Source organism: Strix uralensis, chromosome 17, assembly GCF_047716275.1.
Source record: "Strix uralensis isolate ZFMK-TIS-50842 chromosome 17, bStrUra1, whole genome shotgun sequence".
Classification (NCBI taxonomy): Eukaryota; Metazoa; Chordata; class Aves; order Strigiformes; family Strigidae; genus Strix; species Strix uralensis.
In genome coordinates this window covers 15,061,128-15,075,394 of record NC_133988.1, presented here as the reverse complement: position 1 = coordinate 15,075,394, position 14,267 = coordinate 15,061,128, and the positions used below count along the sequence as shown (strand labels likewise).

Genomic DNA, 14,267 nt, shown 5'->3' with positions numbered 1-14,267 from the left:
AGGTGAACAGGAGACTTGCACAATACTTCTAGCTAAAAGAGTTTCAAATTCTATCAGCTGTGAAAGGCTTGTCTAAATTGCAAATAGGAAAGACAATTAAGAAAATTCTGAGATAAGAAATTATCAATTTATCTTTTTTTTGTGAACAAATCAAAACATACAAATCAGCAAACTGCCAGCCTGCAACCAAACCTATGGGGCAGGGCTTTGTGTTGGTCCAGCTGAGGGAGCTGACCCACCACCTCTCTACCAAACATTCATCTGTAACAACAAAGGAGAAGGCTACAGGTATAAAAGGCACAAAAAGTTCTCAACTGCCAAAACCACTTTTTTAAACCCCTCTCCAAAGAGAAATGCTCAGGTAAAGCACTACTGATTATGGCATTTGAAACTGAAACCCTACAAGCATACAGAGCAGCTAAGTAATTGCTCTGCAACTCACTTCCACAAGCACATTCAGGGGGTTTCTAGGAGGAGCCCTGCTCCAACTCAGACTCTGCTGAGTCATAACAGTGCCACACTAATCATCAGCACCAGAATCAATTTTCCATAATGCAAAGAGCTCAGTGAGAATCCTCCCGGTAGCAAGAGAGGCAGGACTGAGCTCCAACTCCCCAAAAGCACACCAGGATAGCAAACTGGTACAGGTTGGCTGCTCCTCTCCCAAGCCCAGGTAGGTAGAGAGACCCTTAAAATGACTTGCCAGCACCAAACTCAAGCTGAGCTCTCACCTGCCTGCTACGCTCACACACATCTCACCCACTCAGTAGTGTGGGCTTGCTCTTGGTGTGACTCCCTAGAGACTGTGACTGCATGGACATCAGGAAAGTTTCTTCCTCAACTGTTTTAAAACCCACAGAAAGGGTCAGGAACCAGCCACGTGCTTCCTGCCAAAATCCACATCTCTGCACCCTTGGTGTAGATGGGATGTGGACTGTTTTTTCAGGGGGGTTTGGATATGGCCTGGAGGCAGGGATTGTGGCTCGCAGAACTGTCAGGTCTTTGCTGCTCTGCATGAAGGGGAAAGCAAATGTCAGAAGTATTTTACTTAACTACAACAGCAAATAAGTTTGTTGACAGATTCTAGTGGCAAGAACATGATGCAAACAAAGTTACGTACAGAGCAATAATTTTGGTTGTAATTGGGGAAAAAAATCAATTCAGTGTAATAATATAATACACGAACACAATACATAGAGAAACAATCTTAAAAATAATTACAGCAGGGACTGCTTTGGGGGATACCATCAATTAAGTGTTTTGCTGTTAACCCTGAAAAAGGAGTAAGAACAATCATTTTTAGAGATGTGCAACAAGCAAAAATGAAAAGCCAGGTCCTGCTCATAACAGGGCTCCCAGCAAAATCATTACTTGCCTCCCTTCCAGCTTTAAAAACACCTTGCTGGGAGATAAGGAAGAATCAGCCTCTTTATGATTTTGTTAAAAGGATACTGGGGTTTTGCCTTGTTGCTGATGGGGTGGTTGGTGGGAGAAGAGGAGAATTTTATTTTTTCAGATCAATGGGATTTTCACATTCAGTGTACAGCTCTTACCTGTCCTGAAAACATCTGATCACAGAATTAATGAAATGATGGCATTTTAAGAAGTCGTAAGGGGAAAAAAAAAACATCTCTGACAAATCTCTTTCAAATTTGATGCCTTAAATTGGGTTCCTAAGCCACAATCAGGAGTCAAAGTACATTTAGACAAGACAAAGGGACTGACAACTTCACACAAAGGCGGCTTCACTTCCCCCTTGTCCTCTCATCCCGGTGGGGTTCACGGGGGAGCAGGTAACTGTACAAAGCCATTTAGAGACTCGTACCCTAAATAATGAGGGACCCCTGGAAGCCCTCAGGAATTCTGTCCGCTGCTTTTATTAACAACTGATTCCAGCGACTAATTAAGATTCTGGAAAATTCATGTCACTACTCAAGATCAGACACCTTCCATCTTTCAGCCTTTAAGCAAGGCTGAAGAACGTACGCGCTAAGGATTACATACTGCAGACGCTAGGCCAAATGTACCGTTGTAAATCATTCCCCCTGACTTCAAGGGAATAATCTCATCTCCCGGACAGATCTGATCCAGTCCTAACTGCAGGAATTTCTAATGTTAATAGGGCACATACTGTCGGTTCTGTAGGTATTTTTCATTCAGAAAGACAAAAAGCACTTACCATGCTATGCAGACACCGGCATACAGATTAGCCACACGCACTGCATTCGCAGAGTTACATTTGCTATAGCAATTATGAACAAGTTATATTTAAATGTGAATTAGTAACATCCACTGAAACTACGGCAAGACAAAAAAAGCAGCTAAATTAAAAGTGTTAAAATGATAACGTTAATGACGCATTTGTTTGGAATTTTCTAGAAAGTTATTCTTAAAAAAAAGAGCCAAGCAAACATACCTGGAGAGTTTCATTCACAGTTGGCGATACATCCTGTTCGGTGCCTACAGGAAGGGTCTGAGGAGTGTAGAGACCATTAACGAGCAGTTCATAGAATCGCATGCGGGTTTCACCTGCACAGACCACAATGGAAGAGCTGATTAAACAGAAATAACACAGCCTATGTAAAAATACATATTCTTGACACCCACACGACCCTGCTACCACTCCCTGCCCGGTGTATCCATGCAACAGCGGAGCAGGTATCACCTCTGAGGCTCGCAGGGATCGTTTTTAAATAATCTGCTGGGCAAGTGAAGTCAGACACTCCCCTCTCCAGCCAAGACAAGGAGGTTTCTAAATCCTTTTTCCTCTTCTCAGCCTGTTTGGCAGCTCTGCTCTTACCATGCTTTCTGGAGAGCAGCAGTTTCCCTCCTCTCCAAAGTGCCAAGCAAATAGCTTGCAGATTTGAGAAGTGAAACTCTCACCCAAGGGACAAGCTTCTGCCAACACCCAGAGCCACTTCAGAAAGCTCTCCCAACACACCTTGCTAGTAGAAACTGGCTGTTATTAATGCAAACATGATGCATGGGAATGCTGAGGACAAAACCGTTAATGCTGCCTCTTCCAAAAAGATACCAACTAATCCTTTTCTTCCTTCTTTTTTTTTCTCCCCCTAGTTTAAGGTGTGCTCAGCGACATCCTTCGAAGAATAAAAGCCAGAGAAGCAAACTGTCCCATATGTTGTTACTGGGCCTTAGCCTCTTCGTTCCTAAATTCTACAAAGACACAGTTTCTTAATACTGGATTTTTCATTACTACAAAAACCCAATCCTAGATATTTTGCAGTCTGTAAGAAATCTGTCATCAGCTTCAAAGGCAACAGAATTAGACCCCAAAACTGTCTGAATTTTGCTCTGAAAGATAAAGAATACATAGAAAAATGGACAGCCCCAGCACCTGAGCCCAGAACAAGAATTCAGGCAAGATCTCCCCTGAAACAGGACTACTTTCACGAGGAAGTCCTGCAGGATCAAACCCCAAACTCCCTCTGAGTCACTCTCTGCAATTTGAAAGCAAGGTACCCCTTAGCATGATTCTGCATACTGGAAAAGACTCATTTATCTTGAATAAATGCTGCAGGTGAGGTTATTTGGTTATCAAATCTCATTTCACAAGGTCTTGAGCCACATCCTCAACTATGTAAACTGTTTTAATTCAACTAAAGTCATGACAAAATAGATCTCTTCATTACAAGAGCTTGAAGAGATTCTGGAAATATGCTTGAAATAGTAACACACACAGCACACCCACCCCCCCCCACCCCCCCCCCCCCCCGACTATAGTGCCATGGATATGGAAGTGTTAGGCTTCCTTTAAAACTTGTTTTTAAATAAATACAAAGTAATTGTCAGTTTCATAATTCTTCCTGGATCCCCAATATAATGCAGTAAAAGCTACAATTTCCTTTTCAAAGAGGTTTATGAATGTGAAAGGATTCCTATTTCTCTGAGGACAGGTAATTATTGTGTCCATTCTGTAGGTGGATAAACTGAGGCAGAGAAGTTGCTTTAAACTAGCCTGTCTTAGATGAGGAGGCTGGATTTATTAGTTCCAGATTCCCAGGCCTGTGCTCTGGCCAGACAGATAAAACAACACTTTTGCTCCTAATATTTATTTGCTAGACTATGAAAATCAGGGTTTTAACCAACCTTTCATCCTTACGAAAAGCTGAATACTAGGAAGAAATGTTGAAAACTACACACATGTATTTTAAGAATGTCCTAACCTGCTAATGCTATTTTAGGAACAAATTTTTACTTGATTATAACAGATTATAGCATATTGACAGTCTTACTCTTTTAGAGATGCAACTGTGGAAAAAAAAAAAAACAAAACACATTATAAGCATACAGCTGGCAAACAAAACAAAAATGCAATTTAAAACTAAGACTTCAATGTTTTCTCCCAAGAAACAGAGCATAAAACCCCCTCATTTCCCTGATGCACAGCTAACTTTATTGAACAGCTGCCTGTTCAAGACTTGCAGAGTAGTTTACAAACGGAGAACAAGGAGGAATGTAGTACAATCAGCTTGTTTAAAATGCCTCTCATTAAGACATCCACCACTTACAAGCCTGCTTTAGCTTACACTATTAAATCTACAAATGGTTAATTTGTTCTTACATGTAATTTTTACCTTCGCATTTCAAAGAAAGCAGGGGAAGGAGCCTGTCTGTAATAATGAATGATACTAGAATTTCAACGTATACATAAGTAAGGTCAAGCTTAGCTTGCAATAGAAAATATTAGATTACTACTGTGATTTTTTTTTTCTAACAGTGATCAGTAATGTCAATAAACATCCTACTATACCCTCTTACCACATGTGGCACACCAACCGCTGTATCGGTTGTGCACTAAATTGTTGATACCTTTTAATACAGAACAAAAATAGCAGCATTTTTAAGAAAATGGTGTTAATGTCCTCATCCAAAGAAAGTGTGCAGCAAGTCAGTTTTACACTAGAAATCCCGTGTTTGCAACAAAGAAGCACAAGTGGCAACTGATCTACACCTCCTCAGCTTTAGACATTTTCTAAAATTCAGGCACATTTTAGCAAAGCCCTTCACTAACAGGCTTGGAGGAAAGAGAAAAGACAAAGCGGTGAAATGCAATGCTTTCATACTTCCAGGAACTTTATTGGGCTCCCTAGGGCTCGGGTCTGGGACTGAGAGTTGGCTGCCTCCAGGACTGGGAGCTCCTGTCGCTTTAAGAGACAGTCTCACACTTACACACTCGCACACACACTGACAAGTGCTGCGTGTGCACTCTTTTGCTGCCAGCCTCCAGTTTGCTGCGAAGTATCAATGAAATGCCAGGCACGCAGAGGACAGCACCCAGCCCCGCTGCTGCCGCCAGAATCCAGGGATTTGGGTCCCAAGAACCCCCAAGGTTCATCCCAAAATCCCAAGTTTGCAAAAGTCAAGTGCCACGGGGTCCGGCAGCCCCGGGAGGTGGCCGAGCGGGGCCAGCCTGGGACACAGAGATTGGGGGCACGGGAGGCCTCCGAGGGCAGGGGACAGGGCAGGGGACAGGCAGGGGAAGGGCAGGATGGCAGCATTTTGCAAATTACAGGGCTGTCTCCTAGCAACAGACAACACATTTGGCTCCACGTGACTTGCCAAGGCCCCAGAAACCAGACCCGCTCGCAGGGGGGACAGGAGCACTCCCTTCATATTTTTAATCGCCGGGCTCCTGCGGTCTGCAACAGCCTCTCGTTTTAGGAGAGGGACGGGCAGGGGCACTGCGAACCACAAACGCGTGAGGCCAAAATGTGCCCCCCTCACCTTTCGTATCCAGCTCCACGTGGATGATGTTGCCCATGACGGAGGTGTTGTGAAGGTGCTGGACGGCCTCCCGGGCACCCTTGACAGTGGCAAAGATCACTTTGGCAATGCCCAGGTGCTTCTTGTTCTTGGGGTTGTAGAGAATCTCCACCTCTTCCACTTCGCCGTATTTCTTGCACATGTCGGTCAAAAAGTTTTCACGGATGTTGTCGTTCAGCTTGGCAAAGGTGACCTGCTTGGGAGGCACTGGCCCCACGTAAAATTCATCAATCTAGAAACAGGCACAAGGTGGGAGGGGGCGATAAAAATAATCACCATCGTTAACGAGCATGGGGGAGGCCATAAGGATGGCACGGGAGGGAGAGGGTTAAAGCATCCTGCAAACTCTGGGGAAAGAAAACTGCCTCCACGGCTCTGGGATGAACCCCGGAGCTGAGCAGAACGTCTGCTGCTGCAGCCATTCATTGAAACTGGCTCCTTTCTGAGCTACAAAGACATATTTTGAGCAGTACCATCGGCAGAAAGCCCCCCTCCACCGCCCCCCAATCCGAGAAGCCCCCAAGACACCACTCCAAAATCTTCAAGTGATCTCATCAGACAGATGCATTGATTTCTCGTTATCTTTATAGAAGAGGATTATTGTTAAACAGTTTGCCAAATAATAATGTTAATAGGAACATGACTGTCATTTAAACGGTCCATTAAACTATTCGGAACTGAAGCTTCACTCCCAGATAAACAGGAATACAGAGCCAAACCCAAAAGTCCGGGCAGTACCTTGAATTTGGGGACAGACAGCTCCAACTCCTTAGTTTTGGTCCATATTCGCCCTATTCTGGGATCCCTGACACAATCCACAGGAGCGATTCCGGAGTTCTGGGAGGAGGAGGAGGAGGAGGAGGAGGAGAGAAAGCACAAAACCAGCAATAACAGAGCTTGAAATTTAAGACACAAATAAAAGAAAAAATAAACCCCAAGGAAGCACGGGCTGTCTCAAGGGAAGGGGAAAGCACACACACACACACATACACACACGTGTCAAATTGCAATACTGCTGGGAAATGCACACAGATTGGAAACACAGAAATAAAGCCGCAGGTTTGGGCTCCTTGGGCTCCTGACAGTTGAATACAGAGTGTCAGGTGGCAGTAACTTTGGTGGCTGTGTATGTGTCCCCCCCAGACCCCCCTCCCACACACATGCGCTACAGCGGGGGTTACCACGACCCGGAGGGACCCCCAGCCCCCAAAATGCCGGTAAGACGGGGGGGGGGGGGGGGAATGGGGGGGCACAACACAATGGGGGACACTCACGACCCCCCCACTTACAGGCATGCTGAAATGTTGCCCATCGTAACGGTAGAGTTTGTGCTGTCCTTTTTTCAGAGCCGGGTCAATAATCAACTTGTAACTTCTCCAATGGTGATTTCTTTTCTCGACAGAAGTGCTGGCTTGCGTGCTGTTCTCCATTCCGTTGATCCAACCTGGACGGGGAGGGGGGGGGGGGGGAAGGAAGGGGGAAGGGGAAAAGAAAAAAAAAAAAAAAACACACGGAAAACCGTAAAGTTAAAAAAAAATATTCAACAAAGACCTCTTCGTTGTTTTTTTTTTAAACGAGCCGCCCGCTCTACACACCCAGGCAGGGAGGAAATCCACCGCGAAGAGAGCCCTAAAATGGGGGAATTGCCAGCCGGGTCCCCCCTCCACCCCAGCCAGACAAGAGGCAGAGAGGGAGGAGGAGGAGAGGAGAAGGAAAAAAAAAAAAAAAAAAAAAAGACCCAATCTCACTTGAACTCTGCTTTTTGCCATGATCTTCAGGGTGCTTGGCTTTTTCCCCCGCCTTGATCTCTCGGAAAGACATCGCGCTCGGCGGCTGATCGTCTCCGGGCGGCGAAAGGCGAGCTCTCGTCTCACATGGGGCCGGTTACCGGCGCGGGCTGGCCGCCAGGCTCCTGCCTCCCGTTTTCGCGAGCCACCACATATTGTGTGTGCTCGCTGCTGGCGGCGGCGGCCTCCCACAATACACCGCTGCGAGCGCCGCGAACGCCTAACCGCCCTCCGCCGCCTGCACATTCACGGCGGCCGCGCCGCGCAGCCCCCGGCCCGCGGCCGCCCGCCGCCGCCCCGCCGCCGCCGAGCGCCGCCGCATGGGCCGCCGCCGGGGTGGGTTGATTTTTTTTTTCTCCCCGCCCCGGGGTTAACGGCATGCGGGGGGGCGAGTGGAATCTGCCCGCTGCATTTACCTTAGCGCAAACTGTTTCTAAACAAGATGGACCTATAGGTGGGACAAGTTGGGTGGGTGGGTTTTTTTTTTTTTTTTTTTTTAAGGGGAAGACTTCGGGGAGCCCGGACCGGGCGGAGCGGGGAGCCCGCCGCCCTGCTGCGGCGGGGGGTGGAGGTGGGGGGGGTGCCGCCGCCGCCGCTCGGCGACTACACGACCGGGGCGGGGAAGATGGGGGGGTGTTGGGGGGGGAGCAGTTTTGCTTATTAAAGGTCCGGGCCCGGCGGCAGCCAATCAGCGGGAAGCTTCCATTTTGTTTTAGGTATTAAAGGCCGGGCGGCGCGGTCCCCCCGCCGCTCGCCGGGGCGCGGAGCCGGGCGGAGCGCGGCGGGCGCATGGCGGGGCCGCACTGGGGCCGCGGGGCCGCGGCGGCGGCTCGGCCGCGGGCGGGCAATTGGCTGGTTAAAGGCAGCGGGGCGGCCGCAGCCAATGGGCGAGCGGCTTCCATGGGGCTTGAGTTATTAGACGGCGGTGTAAAAACATCCTTCAGCAGACAGCTAAGGAGAGGCCAACAGATCAGGCAGCCATTTTTCTGCAATGGAGCGAAATGGCCAACTGGGCTTTTCCTTTGTTCCAAAAGGGGGATCCGCCATGTGAATCCACACCGTTCCACTTGCGGGGAGCGCTCGGGGTGGTGGTAATGTCTGGCACCATGCTAGAGGACTCATGAAGAAGGAAGATTTTAAAAAAAAAAAAACAAACCAAAAAACAAACAAACCAAACCTTAAAAAAAAAAATGCGGATTTTTTTTTTTTTTCCCTTATGGTTCGGGATCCATCTTTGTCTTGTGTAACTAGGTCATGGCACACCCTATGTCAGCAGTTAACAATTTCGAATGCCAAAAGAAAGTAAATACATGCTTTTTAATTTTTTTTTCGTTGTTTTGGGGGTTTTTAAGCTTTGTACAGCGCTCTGATGCCTGAACAATAAATCTTAGAGAGCATATCCTATATTAAACACTTGATTCCTGGCCATTTTTATTAACTCCTTTGGTGCTTATAAGGTAACGTTTTAAATATAGGCATAGGAATAATGAATTCTGGCAAAAAAAAAAAAGGCAATTTTACTCTGATAAGCTCTTTTTCTTTCCTCTTACGTTGTAAGTACCCAATCCATTCTGTCCTTGCTAAGTGTAGTTTTCATGTTAATGTTACTGAAGTGGTCCTTATTGCTAAGCCTTCATTTGCATGTCTTATGTTTTTGTCTGTTTATCTGAACCAATTTATGCTTTTTTTGAAGTATTTTACTTAGCAAAATATCTAGCTAAGAGATGCTTAAAAGTTGTTTACAACCAGTAAATGTTAACCAGGTGTTTTCACACTAACATGTAGCCTAAAACGATTTAGGAGAGTATTTTTAGTGTCTGCGTGCTCTGTGGAAAAACACTGAACGTCCTTTTTATGTACAGAGTAAATCTGACACAGGGACACAGGAAGGTAGATTTAAGCCTCGAGTAGTAGTCCTTGCTGCGTACGGTCAGTCAACATAGCTGGACAACTTTTTCTATAGCTTTTTGCTTTTTTTTTTTTTTTTTGATGCTAGACCACTGCCATACAAAGATCCATAATTATCTTAACAAGATCCGCTTTGACTTGCAAACTTACGAGAGAAGTGGTGATACAGATCATATATATTTATAGCCGTTATTTTAAAAAAGCGTAACAACTTCACCTTCAGAGCTGCATTCAACTATGGTGCGTGGGTAAGTAAACCCTTTTGCCCTTGCAGAGAAACATATAGACCAGGCCTGTGCGGCTAATGTTATTGTCCTGGGCGGAAAGATCCTAATGGTCGTCTGTATGAGCGGTGGCAATCTCCTTCTCCTCAGATACATCTAACAGCGTCTCAGAAACGTCTATTTTCAGGGAGGGATTTCTCTTTCTGCATAAAGCGCTTGGTTGTCCGCAGCCCTGGTGTGGTGTTTTTTTTTTTTTTGCGGAGAGACGCCGTGATTCCATTGCAGGCATTACATGGCTGTTAAATTGAACGCATTAAAAAAAAAAAAATAAAATCTGCCTGCAAACAATAAGATGTTACTGAGGTTGATTTGTAAAAAGGCGAAAAGGCGGTGGTGGTGGTAGTAGGGATCTCTTACATGTTTTATCCGTCTAATTACAGAAGCTCGACAAAAAGCAGCAACAAAATGGGGGGGGTGTTTTTCAAGACGGTGAGTCTTAATGGCGGATGTCTCACTAAAAAGCACTGTAAAATCCTTCATACCGAGAGGCAGTGACTTGGAGAGAGGGGGGAAAAAGGAGGTCTGGAAGTAAATCCAAAATGAGGGAGTTTCCTTCCAAGTGAGGGACCCTTTGCAGCCTGAGTTTTACAGTTGGAGAGCCGTGACGCAGTTGATATTCACAGCAGTTGTGCTTTAGTGCAGCCACCCAGCCCATGAAATGGCCTCCCCGCCGAAGTCTGGTGGTTTTATTATGTGAAAGCCTGCGGAAGCACCGTGTCCCGGGCGCCGGGAGGGGCGGCTGGCGGCGGGCAGGGCGCTCCCGGTCGCGCTCCATGTTGTGTGAGGGTAGCCGCCATCATGGCTTCTCTGTCGGCGCCGCGTTCTCCTCAGGGCTGGGGCGGCGGCGAGGCGGGCTCTCCCCCACTGCCTGGCGGCGCTCCGCGTCCCGATCACTGGAGGGAAATGGCCTTTTTTTTTTTTTTTTTGTCTTCCCCCACACCTTCCCTTTCCCGCCCCCCCCCTTCCCCCCATCGCTTTGTGAGGGGTTGTGGAAGGCAAAGCCGAGGAGCGCCTGGGCGGCTTTTTCTCCCCGCGGCTTGCCGCGCACAACATGGCCGCGCCGGGGAGCGCCCTGCAGCAGCGGGAGGCAGCGCTGCGGGCGGCGGGGCTGGCTGCGCTCCAGCCCGGCCGGGGAAAGGAGGGAGGGGGGGGACGGCCCGGCCGGGCGGGGAGGACAAAGGCAGCTCGCATAATGCAGGCGAAGCCCTGGGTGCCTATAAATAACGCCGCCCGCCACTCGCTTTCCTCCCTTCCCCCCGCCGCAGCTTCCAGCTCGCTTGCTTTTATAAATACCAAAAGATGAAAGTAGCCTAATGCAGAGGGGGAAAAAAAAAAATTAAGAGGAACAAACAACAGCCTCCCACCGCCCCCCCCCCCCCCCGAAAAAAAAAAAAGAGAAAAAAAGCCCAGGCAGTTGTGGGGGATGGAGGGGGGGAAGCCAGGCAAATGAGCAGGCAGCGCTGGCCGCGGGAGGAGCAGGGCGGCGTCGGCAGGCTCCCCGCCTGGAGCGGGCTGCGCCCCGCCAACGCGCCGGGGGGAGCGCGGCCGCCGCTCGTCACATGGCTTCTTTGTTGTTTTTTTTCCTTCTCCTGCCCCTCCTGGGCTTTGCCCCCCTCCGCCATCGCCCGGCCGCTCCGCCGGGGCCGCCGCTGCCCTGCCTCCTCCCGCCCGCAGCCGGGGTGGGATGGCCCGGCCTGCACCGCCGGGCTCCCCGGGCCCGCCGCCGGGGCTGGGCTGGCGCGGAGCCGGCTGCTGTGCTGCAGTGCGAGCCGCCATGGCCGTCTGAGGTGTTACATGTGCTGCTTTTTTTTTTTTCTTCTTCTTCTTCTTCTCCTTTCCTTTTTTTTTTCTTTTTTTTTTTTTTTTTTTTTCCCCCGAGCAGATTTTCCTGCAGCTCGCTTTGGGTGGAGGCGTGGGGGTTATTTCGGAGCTTCCCAAGCCTCGCTGTTGCTCTGCGGGGAGTTGCACCTTGTGCTCCACTGCAGACCCAGATTAGGTGAGCTAGGAAAGCCTGGCTTGAGCAACCACTTCAGAGGGCAGGACAGGGAGGAAAAGCAAACACTTGTAGAGAGGTGGCCTCCCTGGTAAGGCTAGAGCAGGACCGTCCTGCGGACCCTGTGGGAGGGAGAAGGTAAGTGGCTGCTTGGCAGAGGCTGCCTGCGGGAGCGGCATGTGCCGGGCTGGGTGCGCCCTGCCCGCCAGTTCCTGCGGCTCAGGACCAGCCGCTCCGTGGGTTTGTAAAACCTGTGCTGCGGTATGTGCCGAGACTCAGGGGTGTTTTTCCTGCGAGGGAGCAGGGTGCTGCCGCGAAGGAGGCACCGCAGCCTGCGCCTTTCGCAACGACGCGAGGGCTTACGCTCTTCATTTCTTGTTCTCTCCCCCCCCCCCCCCCCCCCCCCCTTCGGTCCTCACCGGGTCAGGCTCTGTCGAGAACAAGCGACAAACCGTCCGCACAAAACATAACACGTTTCCATGGAGGGGAAGGAAAAAAAAAAAAAAAAAAGTCTCCGCACTGCCAGGCTGGCTTAAAAACGGCTACCGTACCCCCCTCTCGGGGCTGCGGGAGCCATGGCGGCCGCCAGCCCCTCCGCCCGGTCCCTGCGAGACAGAGCGCCTGGAAACGCCTGGCCCTCGCTTGTGCCAGCAGTGTGACTGCCTTCCTGCTTTACAATTGCTTTAAATAATAATCTGCTAGTAAACTCGGAAGAAACGGTGACGTTATTCTTAGCTAAACGCCATTAAAATGCTCCTCTGCTGTTTCTCAACAGAGGTGAAAAGCATTTCAGCTTCCTGGAAATGGCCGAAGCAGGCGACGTGTAGATCAAAGTACGGCGTAGATCTGTTCCTTGTTTTGCAGGGGGTTTTTGAACTGTAATGAAAACGTTTCTGCAGCTTGCATCATAATGAGTTAAGTCAGCACGTGAAGTGGTTTTTAAAAAGGGCAGATTTAAACAGCATCGGCGATTAGCTTTCCTGGGATTTAAAATTTATGTTTAAATAGATACTTGGATATTGGTAATACCTGTATTTAAAGCTTAACGTTGGTCTGTTTAACCCTGAAGCAAACTAGCTCTGCCTAACACAGGCTTTGAAACGATCCAGCCAGACCATAATACTGTGGGAGCTTAGACAGCTTTGTCTCTACCTGCACCTCTCTGCGCATTTTTCCAGGACTGTGATCTTTGTCTGCAATTAATCATTGTTCAGGACGGCTGTTCCCGATGGTAGAATCCATGAACTGCTCCAGCTGGGAGAGGTCCTAAAGCGGGTGCCTGGCGCTGCGTACGTGCGAACCAGGGCCAGAAATTGCTGGGGCAGCAGGCGTCGTACGGCGAGCCGGCCGTGTGGACCCAGTGAATTGTGTGGGTCCTCAGCACTTCTGGAAATTGTTTTTGTAAGTCTGAGCTGAAAATTTCTTTCCGTTTTTAAGAGTTTCTAAATGACTGTAATGTTCAATGTAGTTTAAAAGTCACCAAGGCAGTTGAGACCGGTTGCACTCTCGGAGTGGGTGGTTTCATGGCTGAACCTCGTATCTGAAAAGCTTAAATGTTCTGGTACAGCGTGTTTAAATCCCAGAAAGGTCAAACCAGACTTTCATACTTGAGTTAGATTGACCCTGGTTTATTGCTTGAGACTCCTTAGAGAAAGAAAGAGATCTTTCAGGGGAAAGGGGGGGAATTTTTTTTTTTCTCTGAACAGCTTGTGGTTACTCTACGCACATTCTTGAAGCAAAGGGGTTTGTTCTTGCCCACAGCGTCCCTCCCCTGCATTGTTGAGTGGAAAACTTATGCTAATTATTTCACTGTCTGTTATCAATAAGAAGTGATTTAATTTCTTTGGCAAAGTGTTGCAACAAGAGCAAATTAGATTGAGAGGCAAAGTGAAATAAAAAATATGCAGCTGTTCTGCCAAACAATGATCGTGACTGTTTACAACGTTTTGTTTTAGACTGGCTTGTACACAGAATCCTTTATATTGAAGGTTTTCATGTCACAATCCACTGCTTGTGCAAGGAAACTGGATTAATAGATTATAAAGGACAAAAGAGACCTAGGTTCATCTGGTTCAACTTCCTGAATTATTTAGGTCATAAGATTTTTGTGAGTTTGTTGCTTTTTCTCATTTGAAAGAATTTAACTCGGCATACCTGCAGCTTAGAAAAACATCAGATTTTCACTATAAAATAGGCTGTGAGAGAGAGTAAGGTAAGAGTTAGTAAGTTGTTTCCATCGAAATCTACCTGACAGACTAGAAATCAAAATACCTTTTTTAAACTTGTCTAGTTTCTGCTTTCAGTTTCTGGATGTTGCTGTATCTCGGTCTGCTTGATGGAGGAATGTACCATTACCAGATTTCCGTCCCTGTGTAGCTGTGTACAGGCTGATCAACTGAGCGTTTAACACTCGCGTTGCAGACTCGCAGAGCTCCCCCTCGGGTCCATCTTTACTAATCCTGTAATCGTTCCTGTCGGGGTTCCCTGTGAACACTCTAGTTTTTCACCATT

General features: G+C 48.1%; 1 protein-coding gene across 5 annotated transcripts in view; it reads right to left on the bottom strand.

Moving 5' to 3' along the window:
- Positions 1-7,790, bottom strand: part of SETD1B (SET domain containing 1B, histone lysine methyltransferase) — a 54,752-nt gene extending 46,962 nt beyond the window's left edge. For 3 of the 5 annotated variants that reach the window (XR_012631309.1, XR_012631310.1, XM_074887314.1), the window contains exons 1-5: positions 7,533-7,782; positions 7,074-7,228; positions 6,523-6,621; positions 5,746-6,016; positions 2,417-2,529 (exon numbers count right to left, since the gene is read on the bottom strand). Coding sequence is in view for 2 of the 5 variants with exons in the window: in XM_074887314.1 (XP_074743415.1) it covers positions 2,417-2,529; positions 5,746-6,016; positions 6,523-6,621; positions 7,074-7,228; positions 7,533-7,605 (711 nt within the window). In the remaining 3 variants the exon portion in view is untranslated. Of the gene's footprint in view, positions 1-2,416; positions 2,530-5,745; positions 6,017-6,522; positions 6,622-7,073; positions 7,229-7,532 lie in introns of all 5 variants that reach the window. The other 2 variants (XR_012631311.1, XM_074887315.1) reach the window with 2 other exon arrangements.
- Positions 7,791-14,267: the final 6,477 nt, after the last annotated feature.